Below are 24,363 nucleotides of genomic sequence, written 5' to 3'. Positions count from 1 at the left end.
GGTAACCTTCCATTCCGCGTGCAAAGGTCAATTTTTCAGCGGTATAGCCATACCGCAAAACGTATAATTTAGGTGAATGATAGATGCTGCTAAAAAAAAAATTTCAATGGGAAAACTCATTTTAAAAAAACTACATAATATTCTTACTTTAATCATACTGATTGCAAGGCATTGTATTCTATGTTTATGGATATCCAAATAAATACCATTGATAGTGCAATTCAAACATAAATTATTTAAAGGGACAGTCTAGTCTAAAATAAACTTTCATGATTCAGATAGAGAAAAGTAAATTTGAAAATTGTTTAAAATTACATTATCACCAATTTTGCTTTGTTCTCTTGGTATTCTTAGTTGAAAGCTAAACCTAGGAGGTTCATATGCTAATTTCTAAGCCCTTGAAGGCCGCCTCTTCTCTCAGGGCATTTTGACAGTTTTTCACCACTAGAGGGTGTTAGTTCATGTGTGTCATATAGATAACACTGTGCTCACGCACATGGAGTTCAGGTGAGCCACCTTTAATTGGCTAAAATGGATGTCTGTCAAAAGAACTGAAATAAGGGGGCAGTTTGCAGAAGATTAGATACAAGGTAATCACAGAGGTAAAAAGTGTATCTATATAACTGTGTTGGTTGTGCAAAACTAGGGAATGGGTAATAAAGGGATTGTCTATGTTTTTAAACAATAAAAATTCTGGTGTAGACTGTCCCTTTAAACACCTGTTTGAATGAGATTGGACACTAAGGGGCTGAATTATCAAATGGCGTATGGACATGATTCGCTGTATCAAATCATGTCTGCCCGACATTGCTAAATGCCAACAGTATTTAACATTGCACAAGCAGTTCTGGTGAACTGCTTTTGCAATGCTGCCCCCTGCAGAGTCGCGGCCAGTCGGCCGCTAGAAGGGGTGTCAATCAACCTGTTCGTATTCGATCAGGCTGATTGCTGTCTGCCGCCTCAGAAGGAGCAGTGGTCTTAAGACAGGGGTATTAAGGGCCATTCGGCCCTTGATAATTCGGCCCCTAAAGGTAGACTCAACTCTTCTAAAGAAATGGTAGTGGTTCATTAAAACACTTTCTCCAGCCCTACAGATACAAATTCTCAAACCATTTGTGCAACATGAAATAATGCTTTCAGCTTCAATACAGGGTGAAATTGCAATCGTATATGCTGTACAAGGGGCTACACTAAATACTAGGGGGCAGAAAAGATACGGATTGAAAACATATTATAATTCCCATATATGGACTTAATTGGGTTTTGGGAAGGCGGGAGTGTTTTTTTGCTTTTTTTAATTCTTCTTTCTCCTGCACCTACAAACCAGGATCCTGCAATATAGTTTTTGGCTTGATAATTATCTTTTTTCTTAGCCAGGTACACATTCTAGGTTTCCTTATTAGTTATTTTGTTATTATGTTAAGTTTGAAATAAGGATAAGAAACACACAAGTAGTCTCACTTTATTTCTATACAATATATGATTTCATACAATTCGTTTCATCTTTAGTATTACTCTTTTATCTTTTTATGTGTTACATTGTCTGTGCCATTTAAATAAATTTTATTTATTTTTTTAAACATAAAACAGATTTTAAAATCTATTTTAGAAGCAACAAAAGAAAAAAAAGGCTTTTGTGTTAATTTAAGCATGAAACTTCCAAAGTCACTATACCTAGGAAATCAAGGGGGCTCAAAATAAGTGAAAACAGTGCACAAATCAGAGAAACAATTATAAATCAAAACAATAAACCAAAGTCTTTGTACATCTGAGACCCAGATTATTTAAAGATACCATTGCTGAGGGCAAACTTGGCATTACGGCTGCTCTTATTATTTTTAACATTCCATTCACTCTGCAACTAGGGATGGGCAAATGATTTGCAACATTCGAAAAATGAAACAAATATTAACACATTCGTTTGTTCATTTCGAATGATGAGTGCAATAGTATTTCTAATGCTTTCTTTAAATGTAATATTTGATATGAATTTTTCTAATAATTTGATTCGCATTATGCATATTCAAAGTCTAAAAATTCTAATCAATATATTTGTAATAGTATTTCTAATGCTCTCTTTAAATGCAATATTCGAAATAAAAACATTAAAATTGATATATTTGTATCTATTAATTATCCGTTTACTAAATTCCCTACCCCATGAACTTCTGAATAGTATTTGTTAAATCGAATGTTACATTCGAAATTTTTAATGTGGATATTCAATCTAATTATGAACATTCGAAAACGAAAGTAACATTCAAAAAACGAATTTTAATGAATATTTATTCTTATCAACATTTGATTGTCCAAAGCGAATGTCCACAGGACTATTTGTTCAGCACATTCTCCCATCCCTATCTGCAACAAAAGAACAAAAAAGAAGGCGCCCCCTAGTGGCTGTTGCACAGCTATGTGTATGTGCTGTGCAATGCAGTACCTGGAAGACACACTACATTTACACATACATTTTTTAAAAATAACTTACAAATAACTGAAAGAGTTTAAGGAAAAAAGAAAGAAAAACAGTAAAAATAAAATGTCTACAAAGATTAGACGTAAGGTGCTGTGTATACACCCTCTGTGACCTGCAGTGGAGCTGCTGTAACAAGCAGTAGCGTGAGATCATCAGATACCCACTGCTAGTACAGACAAGTAATGTTCATTAGGACGCTGATCCGCCAGCTGCTTAAGCTAAAGGACTTCCAGATGGATCTTCATATTATTTCATTCACACATAAAAATATAAGAAATAGCACCATCTTCACGTGGCGGAAACCAGATCAATCCTTTGATTACTCATAGGAGAATCTCTTTTATAGTTCGTAACCTGGTGGGAGAAAAAAATGTCATATCTTAGAACCTGGTGTTAAACAAATGTTTACAACAAATGTTTACAACAAGACAGCTATGATACAGAGACAGCTATGATACAGAGACAATATTATGGTGAGAGACAGGTTTAATCGCAGGTTTGTTAGTTGTTTTAATCAGGTTCAGAACTGGCACATTTTAATTACCATCCCACTGTGTATGACCACACCAGACCAACATCACTCAAGTTATTTACTCTTCGACTTAATTACCCCAGTTAGGGCCAGATTACAAGTGAAGCGGAAGTAAGCTTTTTGCGTGCGTTGGGTAGCGCGTGTTTTACAAGTTGAAAGAAAAAAAGTTTTCACTTGCGCGCAAACCTGGTGCGTGCAAAAAGCTGAAGTTAGAATAATGTGAACATGTTAACATACAGTATTCCCCCATAGAAGTCAATAGAGCAAAAAAAATACCAACACCCTACTCATGAGCAAACCCGAACGCATATTCTCAAGTGTGCTAACCCGACATGAAAATATGAATATTTGACATTCCAATGTTCTTCACATAGCAAATGATGTTCTATTTATTCATAAATACATATTTTATATATATATATATATATATATATATATATATATATATATATATATATATAATTGTATTTTGGTACAATATATGCATGATTATATATAGATATATACAGATATACACTCACCGGCCACTTTGATACGTACACCTGTTCAATTGCTTGGTAACACAAATTGCCAATCACATGGCAGCAACTCAATGCATTTAGGCATCTAGATGTGGTGAAGACGACTTGTTGAAGTTCAAACCGAGCATCAGAATGAGGAAGAAAACATAATTTATGTAAGAACTTACCTGATAAATTCATTTCTTTCATATTAACAAGAGTCCATGAGCTAGTGACGTATGGGATATACATTCCTACCAGGAGGGGCAAAGTTTCCCAAACCTTAAAATGCCTATAAATACACCCCTCACCACACCCACAAATCAGTTTAACGAATAGCCAAGAAGTGGGGTGATAAGAAAAAAAGTGCGAAGCATATAAAATAAGGAATTGGAATAATTGTGCTTTATACAAAAAAATCATAACCACCACAAAAAAGGGTGGGCCTCATGGACTCTTGTTAATATGAAAGAAATGAATTTATCAGGTAAGTTCTTACATAAATTATGTTTTCTTTCATGTAATTAACAAGAGTCCATGAGCTAGTGACGTATGGGATAATGACTACCCAAGATGTGGATCTTTCCACACAAGAGTCACTAGAGAGGGAGGGATAAAATAAAGACAGCCAATTCCTGCTGAAAATAATCCACACCCAAAATAAAGTTTAACAAAAAACATAAGCAGAAGATTCAAACTGAAACCGCTGCCTGAAGAACTTTTCTACCAAAAACTGCTTCAGAAGAAGAAAATACATCAAAATGGTAGAATTTAGTAAAAGTATGCAAAGAGGACCAAGTTGCTGCTTTGCAGATCTGGTCAACCGAAGCTTCATTCCTAAACGCCCAGGAAGTAGAAACTGACCTAGTAGAATGAGCTGTAATTCTTTGAGGCGGAATTTTACCCGACTCAACATAGGCAAGATGAATTAAAGATTTCAACCAAGATGCCAAAGAAATGGCAGAAGCTTTCTGGCCTTTCCTAGAACCGGAAAAGATAACAAATAGACTAGAAGTCTTACGGAAAGATTTCGTAGCTTCAACATAATATTTCAAAGCTCTAACAACATCCAAAGAATGCAATGATTTCTCCTTAGAATTCTTAGGATTAGGACATAATGAAGGAACCACAATTTCTCTACTAATGTTGTTGGAATTCACAACTTTAGGTAAAAATTCAAAAGAAGTTCGCAACACCGCCTTATCCTGATGAAAAATCAGAAAAGGAGACTCACACGAAAGAGCAGATAATTCAGAAACTCTTCTAGCAGAAGAGATGGCCAAAAGGAACAAAACTTTCCAAGAAAGTAATTTAATGTCCAATGAATGCATAGGTTCAAACGGAGGAGCTTGAAGAGCTCCCAAAACCAAATTCAAACTCCATGGAGGAGAAATTGACTTAATGACAGGTTTTATACGAACCAAAGCTTGTACAAAACAATGAATATCAGGAAGAATAGCAATCTTTCTGTGAAAAAGAACAGAAAGAGCGGAGATTTGTCCTTTCAAAGAACTCGCGGACAAACCCTTATCTAAACCATCCTGAAGAAACTGTAAAATTCTCGGTATTCTAAAAGAATGCCAAGAAAAATGATGAGAAAGACACCAAGAAATATAAGTCTTCCAGACTCTATAATATATCTCTCGAGATACAGATTTACGAGCCTGTAACATAGTATTAATCACGGAGTCAGAGAAACCTCTATGACCAAGAATCAAGCGTTCAATCTCCATACCTTTAAATTTAAGGATTTCAGATCCGGATGGAAAAAAGGACCTTGAGACAGAAGGTCTGGTCTTAACGGAAGAGTCCATGGTTGGCAAGATGCCATCCGGACAAGATCCGCATACCAAAACCTGTGAGGCCATGCCGGAGCTATTAGCAGAACAAACGAGCATTCCCTCAGAATCTTGGAGATTACTCTTGGAAGAAGAACTAGAGGCGGAAAGATATAGGCAGGATGATACTTCCAAGGAAGTGATAATGCATCCACTGCCTCCGCCTGAGGATCCCGGGATCTGGACAGATACCTGGGAAGTTTCTTGTTTAGATGAGAGGCCATCAGATCTATCTCTGGGAGCCCCCACATTTGAACAATCTGAAGAAATACCTCTGGGTGAAGAGACCATTCGCCCGGATGCAACGTTTGGCGACTGAGATAATCCGCTTCCCAATTGTCTATACCTGGGATATGAACCGCAGAGATTAGACAGGAGCTGGATTCCGCCCAAACCAAAATTCGAGATACTTCTTTCATAGCCAGAGGACTGTGAGTCCCTCCTTGATGATTGATGTATGCCACAGTTGTGACATTGTCTGTCTGAAAACAAATGAACGATTCTCTCTTCAGAAGAGGCCAAAACTGAAGAGCTCTGAAAACTGCACGGAGTTCCAAGATATTGATCGGTAATCTCACCTCCTGAGATTCCCAAACTCCTTGTGCCGTCAGAGATCCCCACACAGCTCCCCAACCTGTGAGACTTGCATCTGTTGAAATTACAGTCCAGGTCGGAAGAACAAAAGAAGCCCCCTGAATTAAACGATGGTGATCTGTCCACCACGTTAGAGAGTGCCGAACAATCGGTTTTAAAGATATTAATTGATATATCTTCGTGTAATCCCTGCACCATTGGTTCAGCATACAGAGCTGAAGAGGTCGCATGTGAAAACGAGCAAAGGGGATCGCGTCCGATGCAGCAGTCATAAGACCTAGAATTTCCATGCATAAGGCTACCGAAGGGAATGATTGAGACTGAAGGTTTCGACAGGCTGTAATCAATTTTAGACGTCTCTTGTCTGTTAAAGACAAAGTCATGGACACTGAATCTATCTGGAAACCCAGAAAGGTTACCCTTGTTTGAGGAATCAAAGAACTTTTTGGTAAATTGATCCTCCAACCATGATCTTGAAGAAACAACACAAGTCGATTCGTATGAGACTCTGCTAAATGTAAAGACGGAGCAAGTACCAAGATATCGTCCAAATAAGGAAATACCACAATACCCTGTTCTCTGATTACAGACAGAAGGGCACCGAGAATCTTTGTGAAAATTCTTGGAGCTGTAGCAAGGCCAAACGGTAGAGCCACAAATTGGTAATGCTTGTCTAGAAAAGAGAATCTCAGGAACTGATAATGATCTGGATGAATCGGAATATGCAGATATGCATCCTGTAAATCTATTGTGGACATATAATTCCCTTGCTGAACAAAAGGCAATATAGTCCTTACAGTTACCATCTTGAACGTTGGTATCCTTACATAACGATTCAATAATTTTAGATCCAGAACTGGTCTGAAGGAATTCTCCTTCTTTGGTACAATGAAGAGATTTGAATAAAACCCCATCCCCTGTTCCGGAACTGGAACTGGCATAATTACTCCAGCCAACTCTAGATCTGAAACACAATTCAGAAATGCTTGAGCTTTCACTGGATTTACTGGGACATGGGAAAGAAAAAATCTCTTTGCAGGAGGTCTCATCTTGAAACCAATTCTGTACCCTTCTGAAACAATGTTCTGAATCCAAAGATTGTGAACAGAACTGATCCAAATTTCTTTGAAAAAACGTAACCTGCCCCCTACCAGCTGAACTGGAATGAGGGCCGTACCTTCATGTGAACTTAGAAGCAGGCTTTGCCTTTCTAGCAGGCTTGGATTTATTCCAGACTGGAGATGGTTTCCAAACTGAAACTGCTCCTGAGGACGAAGGATCAGGCTTTTGTTCTTTGTTGAAACGAAAGGAACGAAAACGATTGTTAGCCCTGTTTTTACCTTTAGACTTTTTATCCTGTGGTAAAAAAGTTCCTTTCCCACCAGTAACAGTTGAAATAATAGAATCCAACTGAGAACCAAATAATTTGTTTCCCTGGAAAGAAATGGAAAGTAGAGTTGATTTAGAAGCCATATCAGCATTCCAAGTCTTAAGCCATAAAGCTCTTCTGGCTAAGATAGCCAGAGACATAAATCTAACATCAACTCTAATAAAAAATGGCATCACAGATGAAATTATTAGCATGCTGGAGAAGAATAATAATATCATGAGAATCACGATTTGTTACTTGTTGCGCTAGAGTTTCCAACCAAAAAGTTGAAGCTGCAGCAACATCAGCCAATGATATAGCAGGTCTAAGAAGATTACCTGAACATAGATAAGCTTTTCTTAGAAAAGATTCAATTTTTCTATCTAAAGGATCCTTAAACGAGGTACCATCTGATGTAGGAATGGTAGTACGTTTAGCAAGGGTAGAAATAGCCCCATCAACTTTAGGGATTTTGTCCCAAAATTCTAATCTGTCAGGCGGAACAGGATATAATTGCTTAAAACGTTTAGAAGGAGTAAATGAATTACCCAATCTATCCCATTCCTTAGCAATTACTGCAGAAATAGCATTAGGAACAGGAAAGACTTCTGGAATAACCGCAGGAGCTTTAAAAACCTTATCCAAACGTATAGAATTAGTATCAAGAGGACTAGAATCCTCTATTTCTAAAGCAATTAGTACTTCTTTAAGTAAAGAGCGAATAAATTCCATCTTAAATAAATATGAAGATTTATCAGCATCAATCTCTGAGACAGAATCCTCTGAACCAGAAGAGTCCAAAGAATCAGAATGATGGTGTTCATTTAAAAATTCATCTGTAGAGAGAGAAGATTTAAAAGACTTTTTACGTTTACTAGAAGGAGAAATAACAGACAAAGCCTTCTTTATGGATTCAGAAACAAAATCTCTTATGTTATCAGGAACATTCTGCACCTTAGATGTTGAGGGAACTGCAACAGGCAATGGTACATCACTAAAGGAAATATTATCTACATTAACAAGTTTGTTATGACATTTAATACAAACAACAGCTGGAGGAATAGCTACCAAAAGTTTACAGCAGATACACTTAGCTTTGGTAGATCCAGCAGGCAGAGGTTTTCCTGTAGTATCTTCTGGCTCAGATGCAACGTGAGACATCTTGCAATATGTAAGAGAAAAAACAACATATAAAGCAAAATAGATCAAATTCCTTATAAGACAGTTTCAGGAATGGGAAAAAAATGCCAAACATCAAGCTTCTAGCAACCAGAAGCAAATGAAAAATGAGACTGAAATAATGTGGAGACAAAAACGACGCCCATATTTTTTGGCGCCAAATAAGACGCCCACATTATTTGGCGCCTAAATGCTTTTGGCGCCAAAAATGACGCCACATCCGGAACGCCGACATTTTTGGCGCAAAATAACGTCAAAAAAATGACGCAACTTCCGGCGACACGTATGACGCCGGAAACGAAATGAATTTTTGCGCCAAAAAAGTCCGCGCCAAGAATGACGCAATAAAATGAAGCATTTTCAGCCCCCGCGAGCCTAACAGCCCACAGGGAAAAAGTCAAATTTTTGAGGTAAGAAAAATATGATAATTAAAGCATAATCCCAAATATGAAACTGACTGTCTGGAAATAAGGAAAGTTGAACATTCTGAGTCAAGGCAAATAAATGTTTGAATACATATATTTAGAACTTTATAAATAAAGTGCCCAACCATAGCTTAGAGTGTCACAGAAAATAAGACTTACTTACCCCAGGACACTCATCTACATGTTTGTAGAAAGCCAAACCAGTACTGAAACGAAAATCAGTAGAGGAAATGGTAAATATAAGAGTATATCGTCGATCTGAAAAGGGAGGTAAGAGATGAATCTCTACGACCGATAACAGAGAACCTTATGAAATAGACCCCGTAGAAGGAGATCACTGCATTCAATAGGCAATACTCTCCTCACATCCCTCTGACATTCACTGCACGCTGAGAGGAAAACCGGGCTCCAACTTGCTGCGGAGCGCATATCAACGTAGAATCTAGCACAAACTTACTTCACCACCTCCCTTGGAGGCAAAGTTTGTAAAACTGATTTGTGGGTGTGGTGAGGGGTGTATTTATAGGCATTTTAAGGTTTGGGAAACTTTGCCCCTCCTGGTAGGAATGTATATCCCATACGTCACTAGCTCATGGACTCTTGTTAATTACATGAAAGAAAGGGGATTTAAGGGACTTTGAACGTGGCATGGTTGTTGATGCCAGACGGGCTGGTCTGAGTATTTAAAAAATTGTTGATCTACTGGGATTTTCACGCACAACCATCTCTAGGGTTTACAGAGAATAGTCCGAAAAAGAGAAAAAATTCAGTGAGCGGCAGTTGTGTGAATGACAATGCCTTGTTGATGTCAGAGGACAGAGGAGAATGGGCAGACTGGTTTGAGATGATAGAAAAGCAACAGTAACTCAAATAACCACTCGTTACAAGCAAGGTATGCAGAATACCATCTCTGAACACACAACACGTCGAACCTTGAAGCAGAAGGGCTTCAGCAGCAGAAGACCACACCGAGTGCCACTCCTGTAAGCTAAGAACAGGAAACTGAGGCTACAATTCGCACAGGCTCATCAAAATTAGAAATAGAAGATTGGAAAAACATTGCCTGGTCTGGTGAGTCTCGATTTCAGCTGGGACATTCAGAAGGTAGGGTCAGAATTTGGCGTAAACAACATGAAAGCATGGATCCATCATGCCCTTTATCAGTATTCAGGCTGGTGTGGTGGTGTAATGGTGTGGGGAAAATGTTTTGGCACACTTTGGGCCCCTTAGTACCAATTGAGCATTGTTTAAATGCTACGGCATACCTGAGTATTGTTTCTGAACATGTCCATCCCTTTATTACTTCAGTGTACCCATCTTCTGATGGCTACTTCCAGCTGGATAATGCACAATGTCACAAAGCTCAAATCATCTCAAACTGGTTCTTGAACATGACAATGAGTTCACTGTACTCCAATGGCCTCCACAGTCACCAGATCCCAATCCAATAGAGCACCTTTGGGATGTGGTGAAACGGGAGACTTGCATCATGGATGTCCAGCCGATAAATCGTCAGCAACTGTGTGATGCTATTATGTTAATATGGACCAAAGTGTCTGAGTGTTTCCAACACCTTGTTGAATCTATGCCACGTAGAATTAAGGCAGTTGTGAAGGGGGTCTAACCCAGTACTAGCAAGGTGTACCTAATAAAGTGGCCGGTGAGTGTATTAGGAATATCTATTTATAAATACATAGAACATATTCTGCTATGTGCAGAACATTGGAATGTGAAATATTTACAGTACATAGTATGACACTTTATTAAAATACGTACATATACTTATAACTTTTTTGTGCCATTTTTAAAAAAATAATTTTTATTAGTTTTATAATGAGTGTAACTGTACTTTTTAATGTATTTATGTGTTTTGTGATCTGAGAACGTAAATGCTGTTCTGGGTATTTTTGGCACTGATATACAGTATTTATAGTAACAGGAGTCTAGCCAATCCAACTAACCACTTTACCTAAACAAATTAAATAATGTAGTGTACATAGATGGTTCCTATATGAGATTTTGAACATTAGTGAGATTTTTAAGTATTTTTATGTTAATCAAAACATTTTATTTTAAAATGGTAAAATAGATGAGACAGAGGGGCATAATTATCAAGCTCCATATAGAGCTTGGTGCCCCGTGTTTCTGGCAAAACCTTCAGGCTCGCCAGAGACACAAGTTATGAAGCAGTGGTCTAAAGACCGCTGCTCCATAACCTGTCCGCCTGCTCTGAGGCTGCGGACAGACATTGCCGGAAATCAACCCATTCAAATACGATCGGGTTAATTGACACCCCCTGCTAGCGAAACTGCAGGGGGTGGTATTACACCAGCAGTTCACCAGAACTGCTGGTGCAATGATAAATGCAGAGAGATAAATGCAATGATAAAAGCAGCGTATGCTGTCGGCATTTATCATTATGCGGCAGACATGATCAGTAATATCGGATTATGTCCGTCCGCACAATAATAATTCGGCCCCAGAATGTTGAGAATTAGCAGGTTTAGAATACATTTTCCATTTCATCTTATGTAAGTGGTTTATGGAAACAAATCTCCAGGGAAGACCATTTGCATTTGCTGTTTAATATTTGTAGCTCTCAGCAGTGCTTACTTATGGCACCTAACATCACTTTACTAGCACATACTGACAGACTGGTTTGATTGTTTATTTTTTTTTGCTTTAACATTCTTTTGGCAAAATTTGTTTTGGGGGTTAATCCATTAAACTCCTATAGGGTGAAGGGTAACTTAAAATTAACAAACTTTCTAATTTACTTCTATTTACAAATTTACATTATTCTCTTGGCATCCTGTTGGAGAGCATACTTAGATAGCGTCATGAGTATGCACACGTCCTGGGCAAATTTATGTGTTGCAAACACTTGCACTGCAGAGTTAAACAATGTATAACATTGTAAAAAATATTGTTACAAACAAACCTGCCATGTTGTAATTAGAGCACATGCGTGCTCCTGAGGCTACCCGAGTACGCTCTTTAATAAGGAATAACAAGAAAACAAAATAAACTGATATGTAACAATGAGATTACCATAAGTTACTGCCATCTGCATAGCTAATAGACATCTCCTCGTACATAAATTAGTATATGTGAGCATAGTAAAGGATGTCTAGAATTATTCCCTTCTGTAGTGGGATACCACACCCCTCTTTTAATTCCTGTACCCTCTGCTAATGGAGGACACAAAATACAGGGCTTTAACGCTACTTCACACAGAGCTCACAATAATGCGACTTTTGAAATAACTACTACACAAAACTTTGGGGAAAATATTCTCACATTCTATTACTGCCTACAGTTGTAACATTATGTAAAATAAGTTTTACAGCAGTGTAAGGAGCATACAACTCTCTTGGTTAAGAGGAAATGGAAAATACACAATATTCTGAGGAAAATAAGGAAATCAGACAAAATGGTTCAAAAGCATTGTACATTTTTTACTGTACTTAAAGGGATACTGAACCCAACTTTTTTTACTTTCATGATTCAGATAGAGCATGCAATTTTAAGCAACTTTCTAATTTACTCCTATTATCAATTTTTCTTCATTCTCTTGCTATCTTTATTTGAAAAAGCAGTAATGTAAGCTTACGAGCAGGCCCGCCTTTGATTCAGCACCTGGGTAGTGCTTGCTGATTGGTGGCTAAATGTAAGTGCTATCCAGGGTGCTGAACCTAAAATGGGCTAGCTCCTCAGCTTAAATTCCTTCTTCTTCAAATAAAGATATCAGGAGAACAAAGAAATATTGATAATAGGGGGCATATTTATCAAGCTCCGCATAGAGCTTGAGGCCCCTTGTTTCCGGCGAGCCGGAAACAAAAGTTATGAAGCAGCGGTCTAACGACCGCTGCTCCATAACTTGTCCGCCTGCTCTGAGTCGGCGGACAGAAATCAAATACGATCGGGTTGATTGACACCCCCTGCTAGTGGCCGATTGGCTGTGAATCTGCAGGGGTGCCATTGCACTGCCGCAATTCTGCATTTATCGTTGCGTAGCCTTGTGCAGCAGACATGATACGCTACTTCGTATCATGTCTGCTCACACATTGATACATATGCCCCCAAGAGTAAATTAGAAAGTTGTTTAAAAATTGTCTGCTCTATCTGAATCATGAAACAATGGGTTTAGTATCCCTTTAATTATATATGTTATATGGGATTTGATTGTGAGTTTAATGTGGCCTTAATCAGCTCTGTTAATCAGCCAGAAAAGGGGCGGGTCACAGACATTTCAACCTAATGCAGCGTGAATGGAACAAAATAACAGAAATACGCACCAGATAGAGAACACAGCACGTAAATACAAACAGAGCAGCTCCACACGGGATAAAACCTTTTGTTCTGTTACGGTAAAAGTATGAAATGACGCCAGTTGGAGTATTATCTGTAAGTGAATAAAAAAATCTGTAAAAGAGAAGATTCTGCAATGCAATTCCAATTTGTATTTTATGTTGTGAAAAATCTAACAAACCACTGGAGGCATCTAACAAAGCTTTCATGTAACCTACATATTATGCCTGTATATTGTTTTATATCTTTAAGATACGAGTTTCTAGACCTTCAGGGAAATTATCCATATATCCATATGTTCACGTTTTAAGAAGAATTGTTGGAAATAAAATGTTTATACTTACCTGATAAAGTCCACGAGCCAACACACGTGGTATTAAACCAGGGCTCAAAATTTCCTAAACTACTAGCCAGGAAAAAATGTTACTAGCCACTTCTAATCCTACCCACTACTTCACTCCCTCTTTGCATATGTTTAGCCATTGTGAAACATTTTGTAATATTGTTTTTATTAAATACCTTAACAAATTAAATAATGCTACAAAAAGTAATAAATTAACAAAAATAAGTACATAGCAGTTAGCAACATCAGAGAGTGCTGACAGTCATGGTTGGTCATAGCAGACCTGGAGATTTTTTTTTTTTAATAATTACTGTCTCTCCCTTCTTGCTCTTAACTTTCTTTCTTGACTCCCTCCTCTCTTTAACCTCTCTATTTACCCTCTCCTCTCTCAGGCCACATCATCTCTTTACACTCTCTTTCCCTTGATCATATCTCTTTACTCTTTTTTTTTCTCTCTCTCCATTCTCTCTTAAAGGGACACTGTACCCAAAAAATTTATTTCGTGATTCAGATTGAGCATGAAATTTTAAGCAACTTTCTAATTTACTCCTATTATCAAATTTTCTTCATTCTCTTGGTATCTTTATTTGAAATGCAAGAATGTAAGTTTAGATGCCAGCCCATTTTTGGTTAACAACCTGGGTTGTCCTTGCTGATTGGTGGATAAATTCATCCACCAATAAAAAAGTGCTGTCCAGAGTACTGAAACCAAAAAAAAAGCTTAGATGCCTTCTTTTTCAAATAATGATAGCAAGAGAATGAAGAAAAATTGATAATAGGAGTAAATTAGAAAGTTGCTTAAAATTACATGCTCTTTCTGAATTACAAAAGAAAAATTTGGGTTCAGTGTCCCTTTAACCCTACCTTCTTCTCCACTTTCACTTTTCCTATGCAATCTCTCTCTGCCCCGTTTACCCTCTCAGACGTAACAGTCTAAGCACTAATGGGGTCCCTACAGCCCTAGAGGAACAACATTTCCTTGCACTTTCATGGATATATAATATCCCTTTAGATAATAGTTTTAGAACATAGCCCAAAATGTGTGTTTGTCAGTGCTGCAATAGGAATGTATATTCTGCAAATACATTGAACAAAGGCCTGAAGCCATCTTTTTATGATACAAAACTGATAGGGCAGAAATTTGACCCTCCGGAGAACTAGCATATAAGTCTTTGTCTAAACTGTCTTGATGGATCTGCAGAATTTTAGGAATTCTAAAAGAACTCCAGCAAAAACCTTTACTCTCACAACAAACCTTGTGGTAGATTATCCCAGTCACTAGCTTTCTAGCTTGGATTAAAGTGTCAATGACCAAATCAGGGAAACCGCCGCCGGCATTTATCATTGCACAAGAGTCCGCCCCCTGCACATTCAAATGGCTGCTAGCAGGGGGTGTCAATCATCCTGTTCGTATCCGATCGGGCTGATTGCTGTTCGCCGCCTCAGAGGGGGCGGACGAGTTAAGGAGCAGCGTTCTTAAGACCGCTGCTTCTTAACTCCTGTTTCTGCTCAGAAACAGATGCGTAGTGATGCATACGGGGCTTGATAAATCGGCCCCTTAATGTAGACCCACTGTTAGCAGCCCTTAGGGGTACATTAAACTGCTGGGTACAACTACAGTATCAGGTTACTACTCACCATGTAACTATATATTCCCTCCTGTGCCTGCAGCTCTCTTTAAAGCGTCCTCTTATTTAACTCATTACAGAAGCACTGCATTTTATACTGGACCCGCTATCTTGCAGCTTGCCTATTGTTGCATCCTGTGATAGGAGCACTGCATTTTATACCGGACCCGCTATCTTGCAGCTTGCCTATTGTTGCATCCTGTGATAGGAGCACTGCATTTTATACCGGACCCGCTATCTTGCAGCTTGCCTATTGTTGCATCCTGTGATAGGAGCACTGCATTTTATACCGGACCCGCTATCTTGTAGCTTGCCTATTGTTGCAGCCTGTGATAGGAGCACTGCATTTTATACCGGACCCACTATCTTGCAGCATCCTGTGATAGGAGCACTGCATTTTATACCGGACCCGCTATCTTGCAGCTTGCCTATTGTTGCATCCTGTGATAGGAGCACTGCATTTTATACCGGACCCGCTATCTTGCAGCTTGCCTATTGTTGCATCCTGTGATAGGAGCACTGCATTTTATACCGGACCCGCTATCTTGCAGCTTGCCTATTGTTGCATCCTGTGATAGGAGCACTGCATTTTATACCGGACCCGCTATCTTGCAGCTTGCCTATTGTTGCATCCTGTGATAGGAGCACTGCATTTTATACCGGACCCGCTATCTTGCAGCTTGCCTATTGTTGCATCCTGTGATAGGAACACTGCATTTTATACCGGACCCGCTATCTTGCAGCTTGCCTATTGTTGCATCCTGTGATAGGAACACTGCATTTTATACCGGACCCGCTATCTTGCAGCTTGCCTATTGTTGCATCCTGTGATAGGAGCACTGCATTTTATACCGGACCCGCTATCTTGCAGCTTGCCTATGGTTGCATCCTGTGATAGGAGCACTGCATTTTATACCGGACCCGCTATCTTGCAGCTTGCCTATTGTTGCAGCCTGTGATAGGAGCACTGCATTTTATACCGGACCCGCTATCTTGCAGCTTGCCTATTGTTGCAGCCTGTGATAGGAGCACTGCATTTTATACCGGACCCGCTATCTTGCAGCTTGCCTATTGTTGCATCCTGTGATAGGAGCACTGCATTTTATACCGGACCCGCTATCTTGCAGCTTGCCTATGGTTGCATCCTGTGATAGGAGCACTGCATTTTATACCGGACCCGCTATCTTGCAGCTTGCCTATTGTTGCAGCCTGTGATAGGAGCACTGCATTTTATACCGGACCCGCTATCTTGCAGCTTGCCTATGGTTGCATCCTGTGATAGGAGCACTGCATTTTATACCGGACCCGCTATCTTGCAGCTTGCCTATTGTTGCAGCCTGTGATAGGAGCACTGCATTTTCACAGATCTGTGATTCTACTGGATTTTTTGATAGCTGTACCTTGCATGTCCGTTTAGCTCATTAGATTACGAGTGGATCGCTAATAATTACATGCAAGCGATAAGGGATTTATCATGGGTGTTTGTTCGGGTCGGGTTTTTCGCTTGTATTATAAGTTGAAAGTAAATGCGAAAAACACGGAAATATGGAATATTTATATATATGGAAAACACGCCAGTAAGAAAAAAGTGTTTTTAACCACACATTGGATATAAAGTAACAAACTTTTTAACAGGAATACAAATGCCTAAGTCATAAAGGCAGATTTGTGGCCACAACTTAGAACACAAATAATTTGGACATTTATTTTTTGTCATATTTTTCATGTGATTTTATTTTTCATGTGATATTGGTGTGATTTTATTTTTCATGTGATATTGATGTGATTTTATTTTTCATGTGATATTGGTGTGATTTTATTTTTAATGTGATATTGGTGTGATTTTATTTTTCATGTGATATTGATGTGATTTTATTTTTCATGTGATATTGGTGTGATTTTATTTTTCATGTGATATTGGTGTGATTTTATTTTTCATGTGATATTGATGTGATTTCATTTTTCATGTGATATTGATGTGATTTCATTTTTCATGTGATATTGGTGTGATTTCATTTTTCATGTGATATTGATGTGATTTTATTTTTAATGTGATATTGATGTGATTTTATTTTTCATGTGATATTGATGTGATTTCATTTTTCATGTGATATTGATGTGATTTTATTTTTCATGTGATATTGATGTGATTTCATTTTTCATGTGATATTGATGTGATTTTATTTTTCATGTGATATTGATGTGATTTCATTTTTCATGTGATATTGATGTGATTTTATTTTTCATGTGATATTGATGTGATTTTATTTTTCATGTGATATTGATGTGATTTTATTTTTCATGTGATATTGATTTGATACTATCAACAATTATTTGCAATAGCAAAATATTATAAAGTAAAAGAATAATAGACGGATTATAGTAGTGTTATTATTCACAGTATATTATATGGTAAAGTGAAAACAGACACAGAGCAATCCAAACCGTGCAGGGATATTCAAACCACGCAGGGATAATTAGAAAAGAGAAATCCATCCCATAGCTTTTTAGTGCTTCTTAAACCTTTGCATACAGCACCATCTAGTGGCCTGATTATAATATACCACCTGAGGAAGAAAAAAAAAACTTCTGCCTTTGTTCTATGAAAGTTAAAGGATTACTTTCTGTTATAATTTTTAAGCTAAACAACTAACATATTAAAGTTAATAAACATTAATTAAAACCTACTGACCTATATTTTCTCCAAAACGAAGTTTCATAACGTTCTAAAAGTTATATCTTTTATTCGCCGATGATGTCACGTTATCCTGCCCACTATTTTCAGCACTGAGTGTTCAAAATACTTAAACCAATAACTTTGTGTTTAAAGCGCCATTTTGAAACCTAGGTATTGTAAACGGATTGGTGCAGAGCAAAGGATACTCACGGAGTGGGTTTGGAAAACAATTAAATTTGCAGACAAGATTTCTGATATACGGTAGAGATATGTTAATGAAATGCTATTGATATAAAGCGTATTTGGGGTAGTTAGTAACAGGCATAGAAAATATTTACTTACAGTGGCCCTTTAACAAATATTTTCAAAGGCTGTCTCTGCCTATAAAAGACACTATGGGGCCGATTTATCATGGCCCGAATGTGTCCAAATGACTCTGTTTCCGTGCAAGCCTTCAGGCTCGCCAGAAACAGGAGTTAGGAAGCAGCGGTCTGAAGACCGCCGCTCCTTAACTCATACGCCTCCTCTGAGGCGTCGGACAGCAATCCGCCTGATCGTATATGATCGGGTTTATTGACACCCCCTGCTAGCGGCCGATAGGAATCTGCAGGGGGTGGCATTGCACAAGCAGTCCTCTATTGCTATCCCCTGAACCCCCTTAGCATGTATGCCTATGAGTCCAGCTGTTTGTAGATCACCTTCTTAAGAGCTGAGTACAACAGTGCGACTCTTGGCCGGGCCCTCTACCAGTTTGATCCCTATAAATGTTTTGTTATACTCCGCCTTTTTTTATAGCGCTGCGGAATCTGTTGGCGCTCTACAAATAACCGATAAATAATAATAACTGCTTGTGCAATGTCAGCGATGTCTGGTGGACATGATACGCTAAATCGGTCATAGATCCAAAACACAAGATAAGAAGCTACGGCATACTGCGGAAATTCATGCAGCAAACTCTTCTCAGCCAGAAAACAAAAATAGCCCCCCAGGAGATCACAGCTCCCTATTACAGGAACTTAATGCTTTTTTTCTGCCAAAAATGGACTTCCTGCAGACTGGTGTGGATTATATTTTACATGGAGATTTCCATCCTATTTATATAATAACATAACCTTTGCCAGCATCTTAAGGCCTCCTCAACACATTATGCATCAGACAACGATCAACACAAACATAACCGCAACTTGTTTTGGCAGTAATGAGAGGATATATAACGTCCTTTACAGTACACTACAATAAAAACCTTAAGAGGGTGGATAATGTATTTCTTTCAAACCTTACAGAAGCATATATCAAATATCTGTAACAGTCTCGTCCTGCCTAACAGTGTAAAATATATAAGGCTTATCGAGGCCTAAACCACAGGCAGTAAATTGGAAAATGGGTGGTTGTGTCACAAGGGGAACCGCAAATGAAAACTTATAAGGTTTCCTCTGTGACTTAATCTTTGCCGTATGCAACAGTAGTTAACATAGGTACATATTAACAAAAGTATACATAGGCAATATTAAATGATACCTCTATCCGTTCTGAGTCACTAGCAGTCTGACAGGCTGACCATCAGTAGCTTGCCGAGAACTACGCTGTTTCGGAGTGAGAGGCGGACGGCTGTCCGTAGCTGATGACGTCAGGGAGGAGAGCGGAGTCTCAGACACGGAGCGGTGAAGGAGTTTCCCTGAAAGAGGTACAGCTGAATTGTCTTACGATCAGGCAAGATGCAGGTTGAAGGATCAAACACTCAGAGGCAAAAGGAAGCAGAGTGTGATGCAAGGTATGAGTTCTAGGAACTGGAGCGTAGATAGTGCTAGTCTGGAAGCAGCTGAGTAGCACTGAGCCAAAATTAACCAGCAATGAGGGCTAATAGGAGGTGCCTTAAATATGGAAAAGTTGATGAGTTAAAGGGATATCACACAATAACCAGGAAGTGAAAACAAGAAGCTTACAATATCTTTCTGATCCCACACCTATATCCAAACAAAACTGCTATGATCTCAAACAAACCAGAGACACTTTCCTAGCCCAACAAGATAATAAATTTAACATACACAGACAGGGTCGTTACTACAGACACACAAATAAATCAGGCAAACTGCTGGAAAACAGTCCCAAATCTTATATATTGGCCATTAATTCTCAATCTCATTTAACTTCAGATGTTAAGGAGATTAGGCAGAATTAGTAAAATATTATACATCTTTATATACCAGTCAAAAGGTTAAATTGGGAAGCAAAACAACAATTTTGTAACTCATTACATGTTCCTACATTATCAGATGAACAAAAACACTTCTCAATGCACGTATACACCCACAAGAGGTAATCAAAGCTATACAGAAAGCCAAGTTAGGGAAGGTGGCAGGCCCAGATAGACTGCCTTCAGAATATTATACACTTCTAGGGGATGACATAGCTCCTACTTTGTCTTCTTTACATACAGCTTATTTAGAAAGATCTACTCAGATAGATAGCAGATTTACAGAAGCCAATATTTGTCTCCAACTTAAGATGGATAGGGAACCTACCCACACATTTTCCTATCGTCTAATCTCGTTACTGAATGGAGACTACAAATTACTAACCAAAATATTAGCAGACAGATTAGCACAGGTTTTGCCCTCCATTGTACACACTGACCAAACAGGATTTGTTAAAGGCCGATCTTCGGTGATCAACATTCAGAAAACATTAGCGATTACATCTCACTACTGGTACAACACTTACTCTTCAAATCCTATTAAATTACAAGATGTGTGTCTTTTAGCATTGGATGCGGAAAAGGCATTTGACAGGATAGAGTGGGACCACTTACATACTTCAATAGCAAAGTTTGGCCTTAAAGGTAATTTCGCTGACTTCCTTCAAAGACTATATAGTGCTCCTAAGACATCACTGATAATCAATGGTGGGATTTCTTCTTCATTTGAGGTGCAGAAGGGTACGAGACAGGGCTGCCCCCTTTCCCCCCTGTTTGCCATAGAGCCTTTGGCATGTTACATTATACAGAACTGTAAGGGATTAGATTTGTTTGACAACCCACAGCATCTGTCACTGTACGCGGATGATTTGTTATTATTCATAGGCGATCCTAATACCAACTTAAATAAACTTCAGAACATAGTTAATAGTTTCTGCACCTTCTTGGGCTATAAAATTAATATCGACAAATCTGAAGTTACTTGGTTACAGAATTTACAAAATACTACACTGACAGATACGGGACTTAAAATCACAGACAGTTCATTCAAATATTTAGGTATTCACATACACGTAAACCCCAACAAACTATACCATCTCAACCTCAAAGGCACCGTTCAAAATATAAAACCCCTACTTTCAGGCTGGGCTAAATTACCCTTCTTTTCTCTCGTGCAGAGTTCATTTTTTTAAGATGGTTGCGCTGCTTAAGCTTCTTTACCCGCTACAGATGTTGCCACTTCTTCTCACCCAACGGGATACTAACTCTTTACAGTCCACTCTGGGACAATTCACATGAAGGAGAAAAAAAACACAGGATAGGGAAGACCTATTTAGCAATGCCACTATGTAAAGGTGGGCTTCACCTCTCTAACATCTTATGGTACAATTGGGACACACTAACAAAACTAACATTAGATTGGCTAGTTGGAAATGACCGCTTCACTGTTCCTTTGGTAGAGGCTAGCCTCATTAAACCAATACATTTAGCTTTCCTTCCCCATGCAGACATTACCTCACTACCACCATACATCAAAACCATATATTATATAAAGACCTTTTGAGGGCTTGGGTCAAAATGTGCAGACTGTGGGGGGTGAGGAAATCAGCAAGTAAATATTTACCAATTCAAGGCAATCTACAATTCCTACCTGGATACACTACGGAAGCATTCAGGTTGTGGCAATCGCGACAATTCACATCACTTAAACAGCTTTTCAATCCATTGACTTTAGAAATCATAACCTTCCAAGAACTGAAAAATTCTTACGGTCTCCCTGACACCCATAGATTTGCATACTTTCAGTGAAGGCATTACCTAAATAAGCTAAAAGCAGATGGCTTGCTAGCTAGGGAACCCTCCAATGTTGATAAACTTTGTACGCTAGCAAAGCATGGGATCCTACAAAATCACAAATACATATAACCTCATTCTTCAACACTTTGAAGACTCTGCTATGCAGAAGATTTTATTAAAATGGCTTAATTGATGATCATTACTAGTTTTAATAAAGTACAGTCTGTTACTATTTCCGCAAACCTAAGAGAATCTCATATACCCAAATCAGCCAATAGGATTTCAGTAGTTCTCATCCTATTGGCTGATTTGAAAATGGCAGCCAATAGGAATGCAAGGTAACCCATATTTAAATGGGTACCTTACATTCAATCTTCAGTGTACGGCGGTGACCGTATGAAAAGGATCCTCCAAGCTGGTAAAGAAGCTCCGCACCTCCACAGCTCTGCCACACCGGGATAAAGAAAGAAGATAGCCCCGTGATGGATGAAGATGTCGCCGCCTGGATGAAGATGGATGTCCGGACTTCAGGAACCATGAGTAGATTTTCTGGAGTTATTTTTTTTTTTTTTAGATTAGGAATGGGCACTGTAAAAGAGCTGAATGCCCCTTTAGGGGCAATGAGTATCTTAGGTTTTAGTTAGACTTAGATTTTTTATTGTGGGGGGGTACTTTGTAATATTTTAATATTTTAGAGCTGTTTAGGTGTTTTTATTTCGGGGGGCTTTTTATTTTTATAGGGCTATTAGATTAGGTGTTTTTTTTTTATAATTTCGTTTATTTTTTGTAATCTTAGTTTTTTTATTTTTCGTATTTTTAGGTTCATTTAAAATTAGTAATTTAGTTTTTTTTTTAAATTGGTAGTTTTTTTATTTTATTAGAATAGTTATCACCTAGATTACAAGTTTTGCGCCATAGAGGGTGCTAAACGAACGCAACAAAAGTTGTGTTATTTCACCCTCCATAGCGCTGCCATTACAAGTTTCAGAAAAGCTGCCATGTGTGTGCGATATGGTTGCAATAAGCTCCATACCGCACAAAATCCAAGCGCTGATTTGACATGCTCGTGCACACTTTCCCCATAGACATCATGGGGACACCGGAACTGCAGGAAAAAAAAGCTCTGTAGCGCAACCCCATTGATGTCTATGGGGAAAAAAAGTTACGTTTAAACCTAACACCCTAACATAAACCCCAATTCTAAACACCCCTAATCTGCTGCCCCAGCATTGCCGACACCTAAATAAAGGTATTAACCCTTAATCTGCCGCTCCCGACATCGCCGACATCTAAATAAAGGTATTAACCCCTATTCCACCGCTCCCCGACATCGCCGCCACTATAAGAAAGTTATTAACCCCTATTCCCCCGCACCCCAACATCGCCCACACAATAATAAAATGATTAACCCCTATCCCGTCTCTCCCCGACATCGTCGCCAAAAATAAAGTTATTTACCCCTAAACCTCTGGCCTCCCACATCACTGCCACTAAATAAACCTATTAACCCCTAAACCGACAGCCCCCCACATCGCAAAAAACTAAATTAAACTATTAATGTGTAATTTAGTGTGTTTAATTTGTAGTTATTTTAAATTTTAGTATAATAGTAATGTAAGTTTAATATATAGTTTAAACTTAGGTTTTTTTAAATTCACAGGTAAATTTTTATTTATTTTATGATAGGGATATTGTAATTTTAATATAAAGTTAGGGGGTTGTTAGGTTTAAGGGTTAATAGTTTAATTTTGTTTTTTGTGATGTGGGGGGCTGGCGGTTTAGGGGTTAATAGGTTTATTTAGTGGCAGTGATGTGGGAGGCCAGAGGTTTAGGGGTTAATAACTTTATTTAGTGTTGGCGATGTCGGGGAGCGGCGGAATAGGGGTTAATACATTTTATTAGTGACGGCAATGTCGGGAGCGGCAGATTAGGGGTTAATAAATTTAATATAGTATTTACGATGTGGGAGGGCCTTGGCTTAGGGGTTAATAGTTAGTTTATGGGTGTTAGTGTACTTTGCAACATTTTAGTTATGAGTTTTGTGTAACAGTTTTGTTGCATAACTACTGGTCTAAGATTGCAGAACGGATCTTGTAGGTATAAGCTGTAACGCAAGCTTTTTAGCCTCAACGCACAACTTGTAATGGCAGCGCTATGGAAATCCCACGCAAAAACGTCATTTTTTTGAGTGCAGGACTGACGTAGCGTTACAGGCTAAAATGCTTGGCTAAAATGCTTGCGGTATATACCGACAAGACTCGTAATGGCTGCGCTCCAGTTTTTACACTGAAATGGCCATTTTTTCAGCGTTAAAACCGGAACGCAAAAATCTAGGTGTATGTTAGGTTAATTTATATAAATAAAAAGAGAGAAGCGCTCAACCTGGAAACGAACAATAGCATAATAGCTTGTTCTATGGCTAGTTACCACCCAAGAAGCAGCCTCTTTTTGCTCAACATGTGCCTTTCACAGAGAAAAACTTTCCTGAAGCATATCAGTC

The 24,363-nt window shown here is 38.5% G+C and overlaps 1 protein-coding gene across 1 annotated transcript in view; it reads right to left on the bottom strand.

The window, feature by feature from the left end:
- Positions 1–1,446: 1,446 nt before the first annotated feature.
- The window catches only part of LOC128652831 (uncharacterized), a 303,688-nt gene continuing 280,771 nt past the window's right edge, over positions 1,447–24,363 (bottom strand). The window contains exons 4-5 of the mRNA XM_053705795.1: positions 13,212–13,318; positions 1,447–2,830 (exon numbers count right to left, since the gene is read on the bottom strand). Of these exons, the coding sequence (XP_053561770.1) occupies positions 2,765–2,830; positions 13,212–13,318 (173 nt within the window). The 3' untranslated portion in view covers positions 1,447–2,764. The remainder of the gene's footprint in view (positions 2,831–13,211; positions 13,319–24,363) is intronic.

This window comes from Bombina bombina, chromosome 3 (assembly GCF_027579735.1).
Source record: "Bombina bombina isolate aBomBom1 chromosome 3, aBomBom1.pri, whole genome shotgun sequence".
NCBI classification, from domain to species: Eukaryota; Metazoa; Chordata; class Amphibia; order Anura; family Bombinatoridae; genus Bombina; species Bombina bombina.
This window is presented reverse-complemented; position numbering and strand designations above follow the sequence as displayed.